Source organism: Zingiber officinale, chromosome 1A, assembly GCF_018446385.1.
Source record: "Zingiber officinale cultivar Zhangliang chromosome 1A, Zo_v1.1, whole genome shotgun sequence".
NCBI lineage: Eukaryota > Viridiplantae > Streptophyta > Magnoliopsida > Zingiberales > Zingiberaceae > Zingiber > Zingiber officinale.
The window spans coordinates 880,380-896,633 of record NC_055987.1 but is presented as its reverse complement, the minus strand read 5'-3'; the positions used below and the strand labels follow the sequence as shown (position 1 = coordinate 896,633).

General features: G+C 35.2%; 3 protein-coding genes across 3 annotated transcripts; 1 reads left to right on the top strand and 2 right to left on the bottom strand.

The window, feature by feature from the left end:
- The first annotated feature begins 2,154 nt into the window (after positions 1 to 2,154).
- Positions 2,155 to 3,710, top strand: LOC121998398 (phenolic glucoside malonyltransferase 1-like). The gene has a single exon (XM_042553329.1). The coding sequence runs from the start codon at positions 2,269 to 2,271 to the stop codon at positions 3,604 to 3,606; it is 1,338 nt and encodes a 445-aa protein (XP_042409263.1). The 5' UTR covers positions 2,155 to 2,268; the 3' UTR covers positions 3,607 to 3,710.
- A 6,318-nt stretch (positions 3,711 to 10,028) lies between these two features.
- On the bottom strand, positions 10,029 to 10,931 carry LOC122039043. Its single transcript, XM_042599059.1, has 2 exons — positions 10,709 to 10,931; positions 10,029 to 10,447 (listed from the first exon to the last, which is right to left on the bottom strand). The coding sequence occupies exons 1-2, from the start codon at positions 10,929 to 10,931 to the stop codon at positions 10,029 to 10,031; spliced, it is 642 nt and encodes a 213-aa protein (XP_042454993.1).
- An 830-nt stretch (positions 10,932 to 11,761) lies between these two features.
- LOC122039042 (glutathione S-transferase T3-like) lies at positions 11,762 to 12,593 on the bottom strand. The gene is made up of 2 exons (XM_042599057.1): positions 12,263 to 12,593; positions 11,762 to 12,183 (listed from the first exon to the last, which is right to left on the bottom strand). The coding sequence occupies exons 1-2, from the start codon at positions 12,591 to 12,593 to the stop codon at positions 11,762 to 11,764; spliced, it is 753 nt and encodes a 250-aa protein (XP_042454991.1).
- Between the last annotated feature and the right edge of the window lie 3,661 nt (positions 12,594 to 16,254).

Below are 16,254 nucleotides of genomic sequence, written 5' to 3'. Positions count from 1 at the left end.
GTCGTCTCTAGGTTTAGATAACCTAGTAAACCCTACTAGATTCGGGACCAGCTATCTCGGGTCTAGTTAGGGATGCGCGCATAGCAAGTACAGTTGTCGGGCCCAAGAAGAAAGTTGATTATTATTTTGAAGTATTATAAGTATAAGTTTTTGAACAAACAAAATAAGTTTCACATAAGTATAAAAGTATAAAAGAATAATTTTAGAACAAATGAATCAAGTTTCACTTTGTTTTAGAATCAGCAAGTTTAGTTCCCTTTTATGCTAGCATGTTATTTAGATTAGCTTATTGTTCTTTGCTATTAGAAGAGCATGAGTAGCTTTACATGTTTAGCACTTCAGTATGTTTGTTTATTTACTAGTAGATGAGCATGGTTAGTTTTCCCTTTGAGCATTCAGTTTTAGTTTTCAGTATATTCACATGCATATCGAGTTTTTGTGAGTTAGATAGCGCTTACTAAGCATTTTGCTTATAGATTACATTTCCTCTTACTGCAGATAAAGGAAGGCGACAAGGTGGCGCAGATAATGTGCGATGCCAGGATTATGGAAGTCTTGGGACTAGAAAGGAGTTCCTTTAGTCTTCTTTCCTTATTTTTAGTTTCCGCATTTTAGTTATTGTAAACATTTGAGTGGTATTTTAAGTTCATGTCATTTGAGATTATTCTGTTTAGATTGCATGCAGGATAAGTTCAGTTTAGTAAGTAGATATTTGTGTGTTGATACTTATTTAACTGCGTGGGTGTTTGATAAATGTTTCAGCCGCCTGTGGCTGATGTATACTATGTTTGTATCTCATTTTAAGGTCACTGATACAGGGGAGACTCTGTCGAATTTTTTTCGGTAGGGTTTCCATTTGGATTTAATCATACCAGTTAAGTAGAGTTAGTAGTTAAGTAACTGTCACTCTTAGAGAGTAGTAGTAGTAGTAAGAACGATGGTCGTTACAAAGGATGGATAATTTAAGGGGAGGGGAGGTTCTGACATGTGTCAAGAGTTGAAGGGTGAATAATTTAAAGGGAGGGGGGCTTCTGACATGTGTCAAGGATTGAATGATGGGTAATTTAAAGAAAGTGAGAAGTTCTGACATGTGTCAAGAGTTGGAAGTGGAGTAATTTAAAGGGATGAAAGATTTTAACATATGCCAAGGGTTGAAAGGGGGGTCATTTAAAGTGATAAGAGATTTTGACATGTGTCAAGGGTTGGAAGGGGCGTCATTTAAAGGGATAAAAGATTTTGACATGTGTCAAGGGTTAGAAGTGAGGTAATTTAAAGGGAGGGGAGGTTCTGACATATGTCAAGCATTGAAGAGGGATAATTTAAAGGGAGGGGGGTGTTTTGACAGGTGTCAATGGTTGGAGAATGACGAATTTAAATGGAGGGAGTGTTTTGACAGATGTCAATAGTTGGAGGATGAGTAATTTAAAGAGGGTGAGAGATTCTGACATGTGTTATATGTCAATGGTTGGAGGGATGGATGATTTAAAGGGAGAGAAGATTATGACATGTGTTAATAGTTGGATGCGGGTAATTTAAATGTCAAATTAGGAATATAATTTAAAGGAAGAGAGTAATTTAACAATTATATAAAATAAAAAAAATAAAAAATTTTGATAAAAAATAATAAACAAAATTGATTAAAGAAATAAAACTAAATAAATATTAAAAAATTAAAAAATTTGATAAAAAAAATAATAAACAAAATTGATTAAAGAAATAAAACTAAATAAATATTTAAAAAATTAAAAAAAATAATAAATAAAAATAATTAAAAATAAAATTCAATAAAAATTAAATTAAATTAAAAAATATAAGTATTAATGAAAAAATAATAAACAATACTTTCTTATAGTAGAAGTACAGAATGAAAAAAGTATTTTTCTTTATGCACATTTATTGAAACAAAGTGTTGTGTAAAGAGACAATATCAATGAATAATAGATGTATAAATATTCTAATGAAGGGAAAAAAAAACAAACTGTTATGATTTTACCTCCACATCAACATTCTCAGCTAATGGTAAACTGGAGGAGAGTCGGTCTCCATGGCTTAAGTGTCTACCAATAATAATATGCACTGTATCTATCAAACTTTTTAATTGCGATTTCGACCAAGTGTCTCACCGACTGCTGCTCTAGTAGCAGATGATGACAACCTACAAATGGTAAAATTTGTGAGGAAGGAGGCAGCCCCCCGTCTAGCAGAGATTGCATTTGTGGCCAAGTTATATCTGCATTAGCCACTCAAAACTGCAACTCTTTCTCCAAGATGTCACCGCCGGCTGCGAAAGTTACGGTCCTCGAAAGCTCTGAAGTCGCTCCTCCACCGGGGTCGGTGCCGGAATCCTCTCTCCCTTTCACCATCTTTGACATAGCATGGCTCTACGCTGGACCAGTTCAGCGCCTTTTCTTCTACCCTTTCCCCCACTCCTCCGGCCACTTCCTCGACTCCCTCCTTCCCACTCTCAAATCCGCCCTCTCCCTCACTCTCCGGGACTTTTACCCACTCTCCGGCAAGATCCGCCTCCACCCGGGTAGCCACGACAAGTACGAGCTACACTACGTCGAGGGTGACTCTGTTTCCTTCACCGTCGTCGAGCACGATGGGGACTTCGACAACCTCTCCGGACGCCCCGGATGCGAGTACGCCAGGTTACTTCACTTGATCCCCCAACTAGCTGACCCAGACAATGGCCGGAGGCCGGTGACGGCCGTGCAGGTGACTCTGTTTCCCAACAGAGGCGTGGCTGTGGCCGTGACCGTCCACCACTCGGCGTGTGACGGCTCCAGCTCCACCAGATTCATCTCCTCCTGGGCTTCTCGAACCGCAGCAGGGTCAGGCAAGGCGGCGCCGGCGCCGGCGCTGCCCTTCTTCGACCGGACCATGATTCCGAATCCGAGCGATGTGTACTCCAGGTTCTGCAGCAACTTTGCCGTCGATGCGCAGACGACCGAGTCAATAAAGATGAATTTGGCTCCGCCGGGCTCGATCCTCGGCAACTTTACCATTAACGCAGACCAGCTCCGGAGGCTAAAGGAGATGGCCTCCTCCAAGTCCAAGTATTCCTTCCACTGCTCCACCATCGCGGTGACCTACGCGTACGCGTGGGTTTGCCTCGTCAGAGCGCGAGGATACCCCGAGGAAAAGCATCTCTATTTGGTGTTCGCCGGAGACTGCCGGCGTCGGTTGCAGCCGCCGCTCCCGACGGAGTACTTCGGCAACTGCATCGCCTGCTACATCGTCGAGGCGAAGGCTGGCGACCTTGCGGGGGAAGACGGGTTTACGACGGCAGCACGACTCGTCGGTGAAACCATCGAAAGGCTCAAACGTGATCCGCTAGAGGGCATGGATAACTGGCCGGAAAAGTACCGGGAAATCAGGATGCAACAGCCTTTTATCGTCGCCGGGTCGCCGACTTTCAAAGTTTACGACGTTGACTTCGGGTGGGGAAGGCCGGTGAAGGTGGACGTCCCGTCGATCGCATGGAGAGGAGCCATGTCTGTGTCAGAGAGCAGGGATGCGGGCGGTGGAGTGGAGATTGGTTTGGCGTTACCGAAGCAGGAGATGGATGAGTTTGGGGTTCAATTTTCACAGTTATGCGTATAAATTTTCTTATAGGTCTCTGCTACCGTTTAGGGATAAATTTCTATCGATTTTGAATTTTCTGACTTAATGCAGCAGCCTTTCAGACCAAAAGCTCTATGAAATTACCTGCTAAGTGCATCTATATAATGCAGATAGTAAAGGGTGTTATAACACCCCTTACGGTTAAAAGCATTGGAAAAGAGTGTTATATAACACCCTTTATTTGACGGGTTCAAGCAAACGTGGGGTGGGCCAGCTAGGGGCTGATCCATCCCATATGTATATATATTTTTTAATTTTTAAATTGTATTTATTAAAAATTAAATAAAATGATTAGTTTAGTTCGAAACTTCATCTATAAATACTCATCAATGTGTACACATATTTTTATTTCAATTTACTAGACTCTCCAATTCTACTCTCTAATATTATCTTCATCTATTTTTTTTTAAGTTCCTACAATCTTGTTTTCTATTCGAAATAGATAAAAATAATAGGATATTTTTTACGAATTTATTGAATTCTACAAACAACCCGCAAGAATATTCATCTTCCCAAAATTCACAAATTCCACCAAATTATCAATACTCACATCTATTTCCAAATATGTCATTTCCTTCACAAAATCATCAAAATTTTCAAGGTTTTGAAAATTCTATGAATCATCCGAATTATGTCCATCAAAGTTCATATCAACCACTTCCAACTAAATATTGGTAAAACATGAGTCATCCATGTTTCAAGCCGCCGGTTGTTCATAGATATGGTACCCCGCACACAACTTATGTATTTCACTCCTCTGATGCCAAATATTGACAAAATATGCGTCATCCATAATAATAATAATAATAATAATAATAATAATATAAATATTTAAAACATATTTAAAATGTATTTATTCAATATAATATAAATTTAAGATGATTGAGTGACCTATACAACAACAACAACCAAGCCTTTTCCCACTAGGTGAGGTTGGCTGTATGAATCCTTTTACGCCATTGAGCTTTATCTCCTATTATATCATCATCTATATTTAAATAAATTTTATCTTGTTTTATTGTTGCTAATCAAGTCTTTTTTTGTTTTCCTCTTCCTCGTTTGATATGCATGTTTATCATAGTTTCGCATCGTCTAACTGGAGCAGTTATTGGTTGTCTAAGTACATGTCCGTACTATCTTAAACGTGGCTCTCGGAGCTTTTTTATCAATAGATGCAACTCCGACTTTCTCTCTAATGTTTTCATTTCTTATTTTGTCCATCCTCGTATGTCCACACATCCACCTTAACATCCTCATCTCTGCAACTCTTATCTTCTGCTCATGTACTCGAGTCATAGCCCAACATTTAGTTTCATATAACATAGCAGGTCTAACTGCGGTTTTATAGAACTTACCTTTAAGTTTAAGAGATACTTTACGGTCACATAAAACACTCGACGCTCCTCTCCATTTCACTCATCCTCCTTGTATTCTATGTAAGACATCTCTCTCAATCTCTCCATCGTTTTGTAAAAATAATCCTAAATATTTAAATCTTTCGATTCCGGACAACTCGTTCTCTCCTATCTTAACAATTGTTTCATTACTTCTAATATTGCTAAACTTAAATTCCATATATTCCGTCTTTAATCTAATAAGTTTAAAATCTTTTCATTCTAGTGTTTTCCTCCAAGATTCTAGTTTAGCATTTACTCCTTTTCGTGTTTCATCTACTAAAAGAATATCATCTGCAAACAACATGCACCACGGTACTGTGTCTTGAATGTGCGCAGTGAGTTCGTCCATAATTAGTATGAAAATATAGGAACTTAGAGGTGATCCTTGATGTAATCATATCTTTATTGAAAATGCTTCAGTTACTCCACCTGAAGTCTTTACTCTGGTCGTTACATCCGCATACATATCCTTAATTAGTTCAATATATGTTACGCTAACACCCCTCTTTTCTAGAATTCTCCCGATAATTTCTCTTGGGACTCTATCATAAGCTTTTTCTAAGTCAATGAATATTATGTGTAGATCTTGTTTTTGCTCCCGATATTTTTCAATTAATTGTCTAAGAAGATGTATAGCTTCTATTGTCGACCTTCCAGGCATGAACCTAAATTGATTTTCTTTCACTGTGGTCTCCTTCCTTAATATTTTTTCTATTACTTTTTCCCCAAAGTTTCATAGTATGACTCATTAGTTTAATACGCCTATAGTTTGCACAATTTTGTACGTCTCTCTTGTTCTTATATAAGGGAACTACAGTACTTATCCTCCATTGATCATGCATTTTTTTCATTTTCAATATCATGTTAAATAATTTTGTAAGTCATTCAATACCTTGTTTCCCTAGGCACTTCCATACCTCTATCGGAATATCATCTGGTCCAACGGCTTTTCCATTGTGCATCTCATTTAAAGTTTGTTTTACTTCTGAAGTTTGAATTTTACGATAAAAATTAAAATTTCTATGCTCATTTGACCTACTTAAATTACCTAAGTTAAGTTAGTCACCTAAACCTTCATTAAAAAGTTGATGAAAATACCTCTTTCACCTCTCTTTTATTTCTCCATCATTTACTAATACCCTATTACATTCATCTTTAATACATTTTATTTGACTTAGATCTCTTGTTTTCCTTTCTCTCACTTTAGCTATTCTATAAATGTCTCTTTCCCCTTCTTTTATATCTAATTTTTTATATAATTGTTCAAAAGTTTCATTTTTTGCTTCACTCACTACTTTCTTAGCTTTTTTCTTGGCCATTGTATATTTTTTTAAGTTTTCCTCGTTCTTACAAATATATAATTTCTTGTAAGTTATTCGTTTTTCCTTCACTTTCTCTTGTACTTTCTCATTCCACCACCAAGATTCTTTACTTAGTGGTGCATGTCCTTTTGACTCATCGAGTACACTCTTAGCTACTATTTTCAACTTTGATACCATTTTATTTCATGTTGTATTAGAGTCATCGTATATTTCATCTAATGCTTGTACTTGTACCTTCTTCTTAAATATATTTTGCTTCTCATCCTTTAACTTCCACCACTTAATTCTAGGAATCGTATATATTTTCTTTCTATTGATACTATGTTTGAGGCGTATATTCAACACTACTAACTTATGTTGGGTAGTTAAGCTTTCTCTAGGGATGACTTTACAATCTTTACAAATCTTTCCATCCTTCTTCCTAACCATAAGAAAGTCAATTTGAGATTTATTATTCCTATTTTTGAATGTGACTAAGTGTTTTTCTCTTTTCTTAAAAAACGTATTAGCTAATATAAGGTCATATGCTATTGCAAAATCTAATATAGTTTTCCCTTCCTCATTCCTCATTCCAAACCCATAATTCTCATATACTTTCTCATATTCCTCATTTTCACTCCAACATGCCCATTTATATCACCTCCTATTAAAATCATTTCATTTGGTGGAATATTTTGTACTATTTCATCTAAGTCCTCCCAAAACCTTGATTTGGTAGCTTCATCTAATCCTACCTGTGGTGCACATACGCTAATTATATTCATAGTTTCCTTTGCCACTATTATCTTAAGGGTTATAATTCTATCCTCTTTTCTAACTACTCCTACAATTTTATCTTTTAACAAACTATCTACAATAATACCCACTCCATTTCTTGCTTTACTCTTTCCAGTGTACCATAACTTAAAACCCGAGTTCTCTATCATCTTTACCTTCTCACCTATCCATTTTGTCTCTTGTATACACAAAATACTAATTTTTCTCCTAATCATCATATCTACTATCTCTATTGATTTACCAGTGAGAGTTTCTATGTTTCATATTCCAAATCTTAGATTATTAGTTTTTCTATCATATTTGTCCTTATCCAACGTATGATGTGAGAACTCTTGCCTATTTAACACTACACCCAAGTTCTGATAGAGATATAGCAGTGCTTGCTGAGATATTACAGTCGGACCCTGTAACGCAAACTCTTGCATATTTAGCACTACACTGGAGTTCTGGAGATGTAGCGGTCCTTACCGATACGTTACAGTCGGACCCTGCAACGCGTTCCTTCCGGGGAACAACCTAGCATTAGCACAATAGTTTAATGGATTCATTCATAGAATATTTGCCATAGTTTTGACGCTGACTGGCAACCTATGAGGCCTATAAATAATTATTAATGTTAAAAAGAATGTGAGTGAAAGAGATATGTTGTTATAATGTGTATATGACAATGTACCCTATACTTTTTGATGAAATGATGATACATTATTGATGCTCTACGCTTTTCAGCACAAGCCTACAAGGCCACAAGCTCCATGATGATATTATTGGTGTTTCCATGTTCCTTGAGAAATGGAGACGGGAAACATGTTCCTTGAAAAATGGAGACGGGAGAAATCTGAAGATGGAGAAATTCGGAAAGAAAACAGTACTCTTGACGCCTTATGTACCTTGCAGGTCTTAATTTTGAGTGCAGTAGATATAGCAAGGTGCAATTAATGAAGCAAAACAGCAGTGTAGTATAAGACAAACGAATCAATTTATAGTTTAATTAGCACTTTTACTAAAAAAACTGTCATCATTGATATTTGCATCCTCCTTCGATTTCTTCTCATAAAAGATGCCTAAGATCTCTGTTTTCCCTAAGTTTTTTCTTCCAGACTAGAGGTGTCATACATTAATTTACGAAAAAGGTGCTCCAGATCTTATTTTCTCCAATTATACCCCAAGTCGAGTTTTTTAAATGGAAAATTAATTTATAAAACAGTTTGTAGCAAGATTTAAACACTCGAACTATATTTTTCAACACTTGAAAAGTTTAAACTGATAAACTTAAGATGCAGTCAAGTATGGAATAAGTTTGCAATTTTATAATGTGGCTTATATGTATTATTAGTTTAAGTTGGAAAGGATCAACTTGAGATGCAATTAAATATGACATAAATTTGTAATTTGTAAAATGCAGTTGATTTGTATATTAGTTTATTCTATTGATATGAGAGGTTACGAGCAGACCTAGAGAAGATCTGTTAGTTAAAGTTAAGGGAAGGTGACAGTAAAAGTCAAAAGGACGTGGTAGTCAACGTGTCACTCTCAATAGGATTTCACTACTCATCCAGCGCTAAGACATTCAATACAAGGATAACCGACCTAAGGGTTGGTCAAACTCGAAGGACCTAGTGATGCACTCCACCTTGTATGTATGCGGTCAACTAAAAATCCAATCGGGTTTAAGAGTTGGCAGGTATGCCACAAAGATGGTTGATCATATATTTGGCCGGAGTTATGGGCCCTGACTTTCCATTCTTGGAGTATAGCTCTCAGCAAATGGACAATCGACTAAATGACTGGTCGAACCATTGAGGTTAGTACCGATCGAGCACAATGCTGGGAAATGGCAATTAAGGAGTGGTATGGAAACTCCCGAATACCTGACCTAGAGTATCTTGACCTGACCTTAATCACTAAAGTTACTTCCAGTCAGCTAGCTAACAAAATTACTGAAATCTATGATAGGACTTATCTATTCTTCCGTGTTCATCACAAAACTTATCCTAGAGTACTGCCTATCCCTTGAAAGAGAGATTCTTAAACTTAAAATTGCTTTTATTATGCATAATCCAACACTATCTCTCCTTGGCATTTACAAGTTAATCTCAATCTACATTAGTCACAAAAAACATGAAAAATAACAAAGCAGCAAGTACTATTTGTAAAGAGAACATGCAAACAAAACACATACAAGAATGAGCATCTCAAAGTACTGGTTGAATCTCTCGGTACTTAGAGTAACCGCAACCTTAAACTTATAAATGCAACTTTATCATGGGACCTACTATACGACATCACTGCCACATCAAAAGTAAAAAATCTACAACTTTTATAAACCTCTTCCTACAATCATAAACCTAACAAACAACTTTATATTGGACCCACCACATCATTATTTATATTTTCTATTTATTATCTTATTTAATATTTATTTATATATTATCATAAATATATATTGATAATATACATGTTAATTAATTTATTAATAATATATATTAGTTTTATTTAATAATTTTTTAATAAATTATTAATTTAATAATTAATATATAATAATTAACTCCATTTTTTATTTTCACTAAATTTATTTATGAACAAAATAATTTCATAAAAATATTATTGAAAATTTAATAATTTGCAACATTAACAAATAAATCATTAATTATAACAGAATTAATTAAAACATAATTAAAACATAATTAACAAATAAATCATTAATTATAACAGATCATAAAATAAAACATAACATAATTAAAACAGAATTAATTAATAATTAACTTATTCCTCACTAATTATATTCATAACGTGTCGAGACGTGTTCAATTAAGTCGCCTCGATGCTGGTGATGCACTTCTCTATCACGTAGCTCGCTATAATTCTGGAGATACTCTCGGAATTCTTGGGTAGAGCTCATGACTATTCATGCCGGTGAAAGAGAGTCTTCATCTGACCAATTGATTGATGCATCTCCTTCATCCTCAATAATCATGTTATGCAAAATAATGCACGTATACATGATATTCTTTAAGTCATTTTTGTACCAAGATTGCGTAGGACCTCTAATTATTGTGCAATGAGCTTGGAGCACTCCAAATGCTCGCTCCACATCCTTTCTTGCAGCCTCCTGTCTCTCCTTGATTTTTTTATTCCTTTTGGAATCCTCGGGACATGGAAACCCCTTCATGAACGTAGCCCATTCCGGGTATATACCATCTGTCAGATAGTATCCTTTTGTATATGATGTGTTGTTTACCGTGAAATTATCATCTGGAGCATTTCCCTGTAGGACAATGTTAAATAATGGTGATTCGTTAAGAACATTTATATCGTTAGGTGACCCTGCGACGCCAAAAAAAGCATGCTATATCCACAAGTCTGCAGACGCAATAGCTTCAAGAATTATTGTTGGGATGTCATAATCGTCTCTAGTAAACTGACCTTTCCAAGCGACGGGGTAATTCCTCCACTCCCAATGCAATCAATCAAGGCTGTCTAACATTCTAGGAAAATCATGTCTCTGCTCATGCATTTGAAGCAAGCGTTGAGTGTCAGCAGCATTGGGTCTTCGCAAGTATCGTGCCCCAAACACATTGATCATACATCGATAGAAGTTGATCAAGCAATCAAGGGCAGTTCTATCACCCATCCGTACATACTCATCTAGAGAGTCGACAGGGGATGTATATGTCAATTGACGAATAGCCGCCGTGCATTTTTGAAGTGGTGACAAACCTTTCCTCCCAATTGCATCTCTCCTCCACTGACAATATTCTGAATAATCTGTCAGGGCATCGACTATGCGAACAAATAACTCTCTTCGCATGCGAAATCGTTGTCGAAAGACTTCAGCGTGAAATGTTGGAACATCCGAGAAGTAATCTCGGACAAGGCGAACATGCCCGTCTTCACGATTCCGGTCCACATATCTCCGATTTGTAGGTCTTTGAAAACTTCGAGTTTCTTACCGTCTCTGCTCTTCCTGCTCAAGTAGTGTAATCATCATTTGATCAACATCATCTTCCGCATCTTCCCACATCTCATTTCTCTAAAATTCACGGATATTATTTTCTCTAGAGTGATTAAGATCTTTAGACATTTCGAATATAAATGAAGTTTTAAGTGGTTCAAATCAGAAATACAATGGAATGGAGAATCATAACTTCCACATTGATATATATAGATTAATTTGTAACAGCTAGTTTATAACGGCTATTTTACAACGACTACATTATAACAGCTATTTTACAATGTCAATTTTATAACCGCTATTTTATAATGATTATTTTACAATGGCTAATTTATAATAGCTATTTTATAACGACTACTTTTATAACGACTATTTTATAATGGATATTTTATAATGAATATTTTATAACGGCTAGTTTGTATTGGTAATACAATAAAGACACTTTTTTATTTAAAAAACTCATAATGACCAACATAAATAAAAAAACTTACAAATCAATGAACTATAAAGTACAACATAAATTCAAAAAAAAATATAAACGTCCACAAATGACAAAGACCAACATAAATTAAAAAACATAAACATCTACAAATGACAAATCTATTGTAGGTCACGTCTCTTTGTAATTTCTTCAATTATTTTCATATGCCAATGAAGTTGTGCCTCTGTCATTCCACTCGTATCTTTCATATCATATCGTAATCCTTTTGCTTTAGCTCGAGTTCCTTAAACGCCAATTTTTCCTTTGGATATTGTTGCATTTGTTCCCATTTCATGCTGAAGTCTTCGTCTTCTGTAACTCTGGCTTTATTCTTTCTTTTCGCCTTCTGTTGCCATATTGGACGTGAGCGAATTTCAGAGTCACCATCAATATCCGGATTGGTTGAAGAAGTATGTGCTCCTGATTCGGAAGTCCTTGCCTTCTTGTTAGCATGACGACCAAGAGATTGGGGAGTCCATTTCTCGCACTCTGTTATAATCTTCCATACGTGTTCATACTTGAAAGCCTTATTCTTGTGTATCTTTTTCCACACATCATGTGTAGTGGCTAAAACATCAGCACAACTTTCACCTCTAGCCCGATTGTTGAAGAAATTATTGTACCATCCTGAGAACTTACCAATATCAAGCATAATTAACCCGATAGTAATGTGACTTTATCGATGTTCATTCTCTTGCTGTCGTACTCGTAGGGCGATTATCATTGTAGTACATGGTGATACGTTGCCAAAAATACTTATTCTTTTGTGCATTACCAACTTTTGGGTCATTGGTAATAGTTCCCCAAGCTCTTGCAAGACACTTCTCCTCAGCGGTTGACCACATCACCTTAGCTCTATTACGAGAGGCATTCACTTCTTTGTCATCCTCCCCATCATCCTTGCTATTAATATTTTCTATCCCAGGTGCCATCGAATGTGGTGGAAATTGAGAGCATAGCATTGAAATTGGTGCTGGAAGCTCTCTATCAGATCCAGATCCTCCCAGACTCACCTGTTGAGATTCATTCAACGGCATGCTTGATGGAGATGGAGTAGTAAATACTTGAGAAGGAGGTTGCATCATAAACTAGTCACCCATTGAAGCATAATTAGATGGAAACATGAAAAACGGAGCATGAGGAACAAAATTCGAACCAGTGGAAGTATTTTTGTGAAAATTGAGTTGCATAAGCAAATTGAGATGGATGAAGATTGGGAAGAGAATGCGATTGAGAATTTTGAGAGTTTGAATTTCCCTCTGTATTTGTAGAACCAGATAAATTGTTGAATAAATCACTGAATATTTCAGTGATTTAGAATAAGGAGATAGAAATATCGTGGTAGAGAAATTGTGGAGAAAGTTTTAGATAGTAAGTAGAGAAATGAAAAATATTTCTCTATTTATAAGGTAAAAAAAGTTATTGTTAAAATAAAAAAATATCAAATAGTCGTTTTTTTTACCGCGTTGTCTAAAAAAATAGACGTTGCCAAAATGAACGTGGTCTTCATTAAGTTTTTTTTAAAACAAAAAAAATAAGAAAAATAAGTATATGCTTCACAACTAACAGTGAGACCCATGTCCATTAATTTTTTTATTCTTAAAAGCACTATAAAGTCAGCATTCAATTTTGGATGCTGGCTTCTTGAATCCTCAACTTTTAGGAGACGTGCAATGTAGTTGGGTTTACAAAACCCAACTTCTTGGGTTTTGTAAACCCATCGTTGCAGATACCCTTAGTTTACCATCCTTCAAAGGCAAGTATCTCAGCATATGATCGGTTGGTCATAGATCCGGTCTGTCGGTCATAGAACCCGATCATTAAAAATTAAATTTATTTTGAATATCTAATTTAATTGAACTATTTTGTTCAAAAAAATTTAATTTATATATCATACTTACTTAATCCCTCAGCTAATTAGATCACTTTATTACAGTCATGTATTTTAATCACTTTACTACAGTCACTTTATTACAGTCATGTATTTTAATTAGAAACCTATCTAAATTTTGATAGATGAATTTGGCAAAATAAGTGCAACCAGTAAGTTGAATAGCCATGAGTAACAATAAATTACAAATAAAAATATTGTCTATGTCAAAAAAATATTAAATTAATCTATGTTAAATTTAGGCATGATGCCCTAAACCAACTCTTTTGTGAAATAAGTTTTGCTTGTAGTAAGTAAATTACAATAATATTAAAGTAAAATGAATTTAGCTAAGTTAGGTACGTATCTTTGAAAAGACTAAGTTAACTAAGTTACATGTATATTTTTAAGAAATCCCAATATAACTATGTAAAAACCATGTTAATTAAAAGCAAATGAGTTATATAATTTCTTTCCTTTTGATTTGATCAAGTAACCAGATAATTGGAATACATTGAAATAAGACAATATAATTCTTTTCTTTTCTTTCCCTTCACTTAAACTACTTCTTTCCCTCCCACTTTCTCCCCTTGCATGTAAACCCAACATTAAACTTAGGCGAGAGAAGAGTTTTAAGAATTATATTTGAGGGGGCAATTTAATTAACCAACATTTTTGAAGTGTATTGTTTATAATAGTCAAGGTAAGATGACAAAAATAGGAAATTCATCATAAACTTTGGTAAATGATAGGTTGTCTGGTAGTTGTCCTTTTCATGGGTCAACAATGTCAAATTGGAGAAGAATATAGATTAGTAATAAGGTTCGTTGCATGTGAAATTGGCTATTCTCTGTAGTTACTGTGATAGGAATAGGCAAAGTTTGTCTACAAATGGCACTCGCTGGCATTAGTTATGTTGCATTATTTTGTGACTTGTGTGGATTAAGATTATATTGCAAATGCCAAGGACAAAAAAAGTGTGGATGCATGTATCCACAGGAACCAAACTCAAATTTCCCTGTTCCAATATATGTGTTTTGTTTGCATGTTCTCTTTACAAATAGTACTTGCTGCTTTGTTATTTTACATGTTTTTTGTGACTAATGTAGATTGAGATTAAATTGTAAATGCCAAGGAGAGAGAGTGTTGGATTATGCATATGAACCAAACTCAATATTTTTTGTTCCAGTACATGTTTTGTGTACATGAATTTTTAAAATACATACAAGTGATTCTAGTATTTTAGCCCATGAGCTCTTCAATTTGAGATTTGTTTAATATCAAACTATGGTAATCCATCAAGATTTACTGTTGGAACTAAGTTCCTTATTGGCTTATTCATTGCGAAACTTATTGTTGAGATTGAGATGATAATCCTTGCATCAAATCTGAGGGTTTCACATTGCTTCAGTTGTTTAGTGCCCCTTATTGAAGATTCTGTTGAAAATTGGACCAACAAACAAGTAAATAAATTACTTGTCTTATACTAACAATAACAACACTACAATACCTTTTTTGTGGATCACTCACAATTCTAAGACAAAGAAGAGAGAAAAAAAATTTTGACTCACAAATTGATACTTGATTGATGATTGAAACTAAATACAAGGTAGAGTATTTATAGTACTCTTCATACAATCTGGACCGTTCAATTAAATTAAATCCTACCCATTGAAATTCTAATTCTTATCTATGAAATGAGAAAAACACTCTTGACTACTCATTTAATTTTATCTTTTACCAAGTCGTCATCTTTATCTATTAGAAAAATAAATAATTAAATAGCAAATCTTATCTATAACTCTTATCTTTTATTGGATAAGTTTTATCCTTTATTTGGGTTGGAGTTGATATTTAACACTCCCCCTCAACACCAACCCTTTGTACTATGCCGAGTTGATCACAAAACCTTTTGAATTTGCTGGCGCTCAAGCCTTTTGTGAACAAATATGCAACTTGATCATCTGTACTGATTTGTCTCATCTCAATTTCTTCTTGGAGAACTTTTTCTCTGATAAAATGATAGTGCACTTCAACATGTTTAGTTCTTGCATGAAAGATCGGATTTTCCGCCAAACGAATTGCCGATTGATTGTCACAATATATTGGAACTGCATAATCAACTGGTTGATGTAGGTTATTTAATAGTTGAATCAACCATGTGGTTTCTTGAGTTGCCATTGCTGCTGCTCGATACTCAGCTTCAGTGCTTGATAATGATACAGTTGGTTGTCTCTTGCTGCACCAAGAAATTGCTCCAGAACCAAGCTTAAATAAGTAACCAGTTGTTGACCTTCTGGTGTCATGATCTCCTGCATAGTCAGCATCACAGTAACCAACTAACTTACAGTCTCCAATTCTTTTATACACAAGACCATAATCAATTGTGCTCTTCACATATCTTAGTATTCGTCGAACTGCTTCCAAATGAGGCTTCATTGGATTTTGCATGTACCGACTTATTACACTAACTGCATAAGAAATATCATGTCGAGTTAAGGTTAAGTAGATGAAATTGCTTACCAATTTTTGATACATAGTTGTATCTTCTAAGCTTTTTCCTTCATGTGCACACATTCTGAAATTTGATTCCATAGGTGTTGAGATTGGTTTGCAGTCGAGCATTCCGAACCTTTTCAACAAGTCTTTGGAGTACTTTTGTTGACAAAGGAATATTCCTTTCTGTGTGCGGTCAATCTCTAAACCAAGAAAATGCTTGAGTTGTCCAAGTTCTTTCATTTGAAATTGGATTGATAAATTCTCCTTTGTCTGAAAAATTTCTGATCCATCATCACCGGTGATGACTAAGTCATCAACATATACAAGCA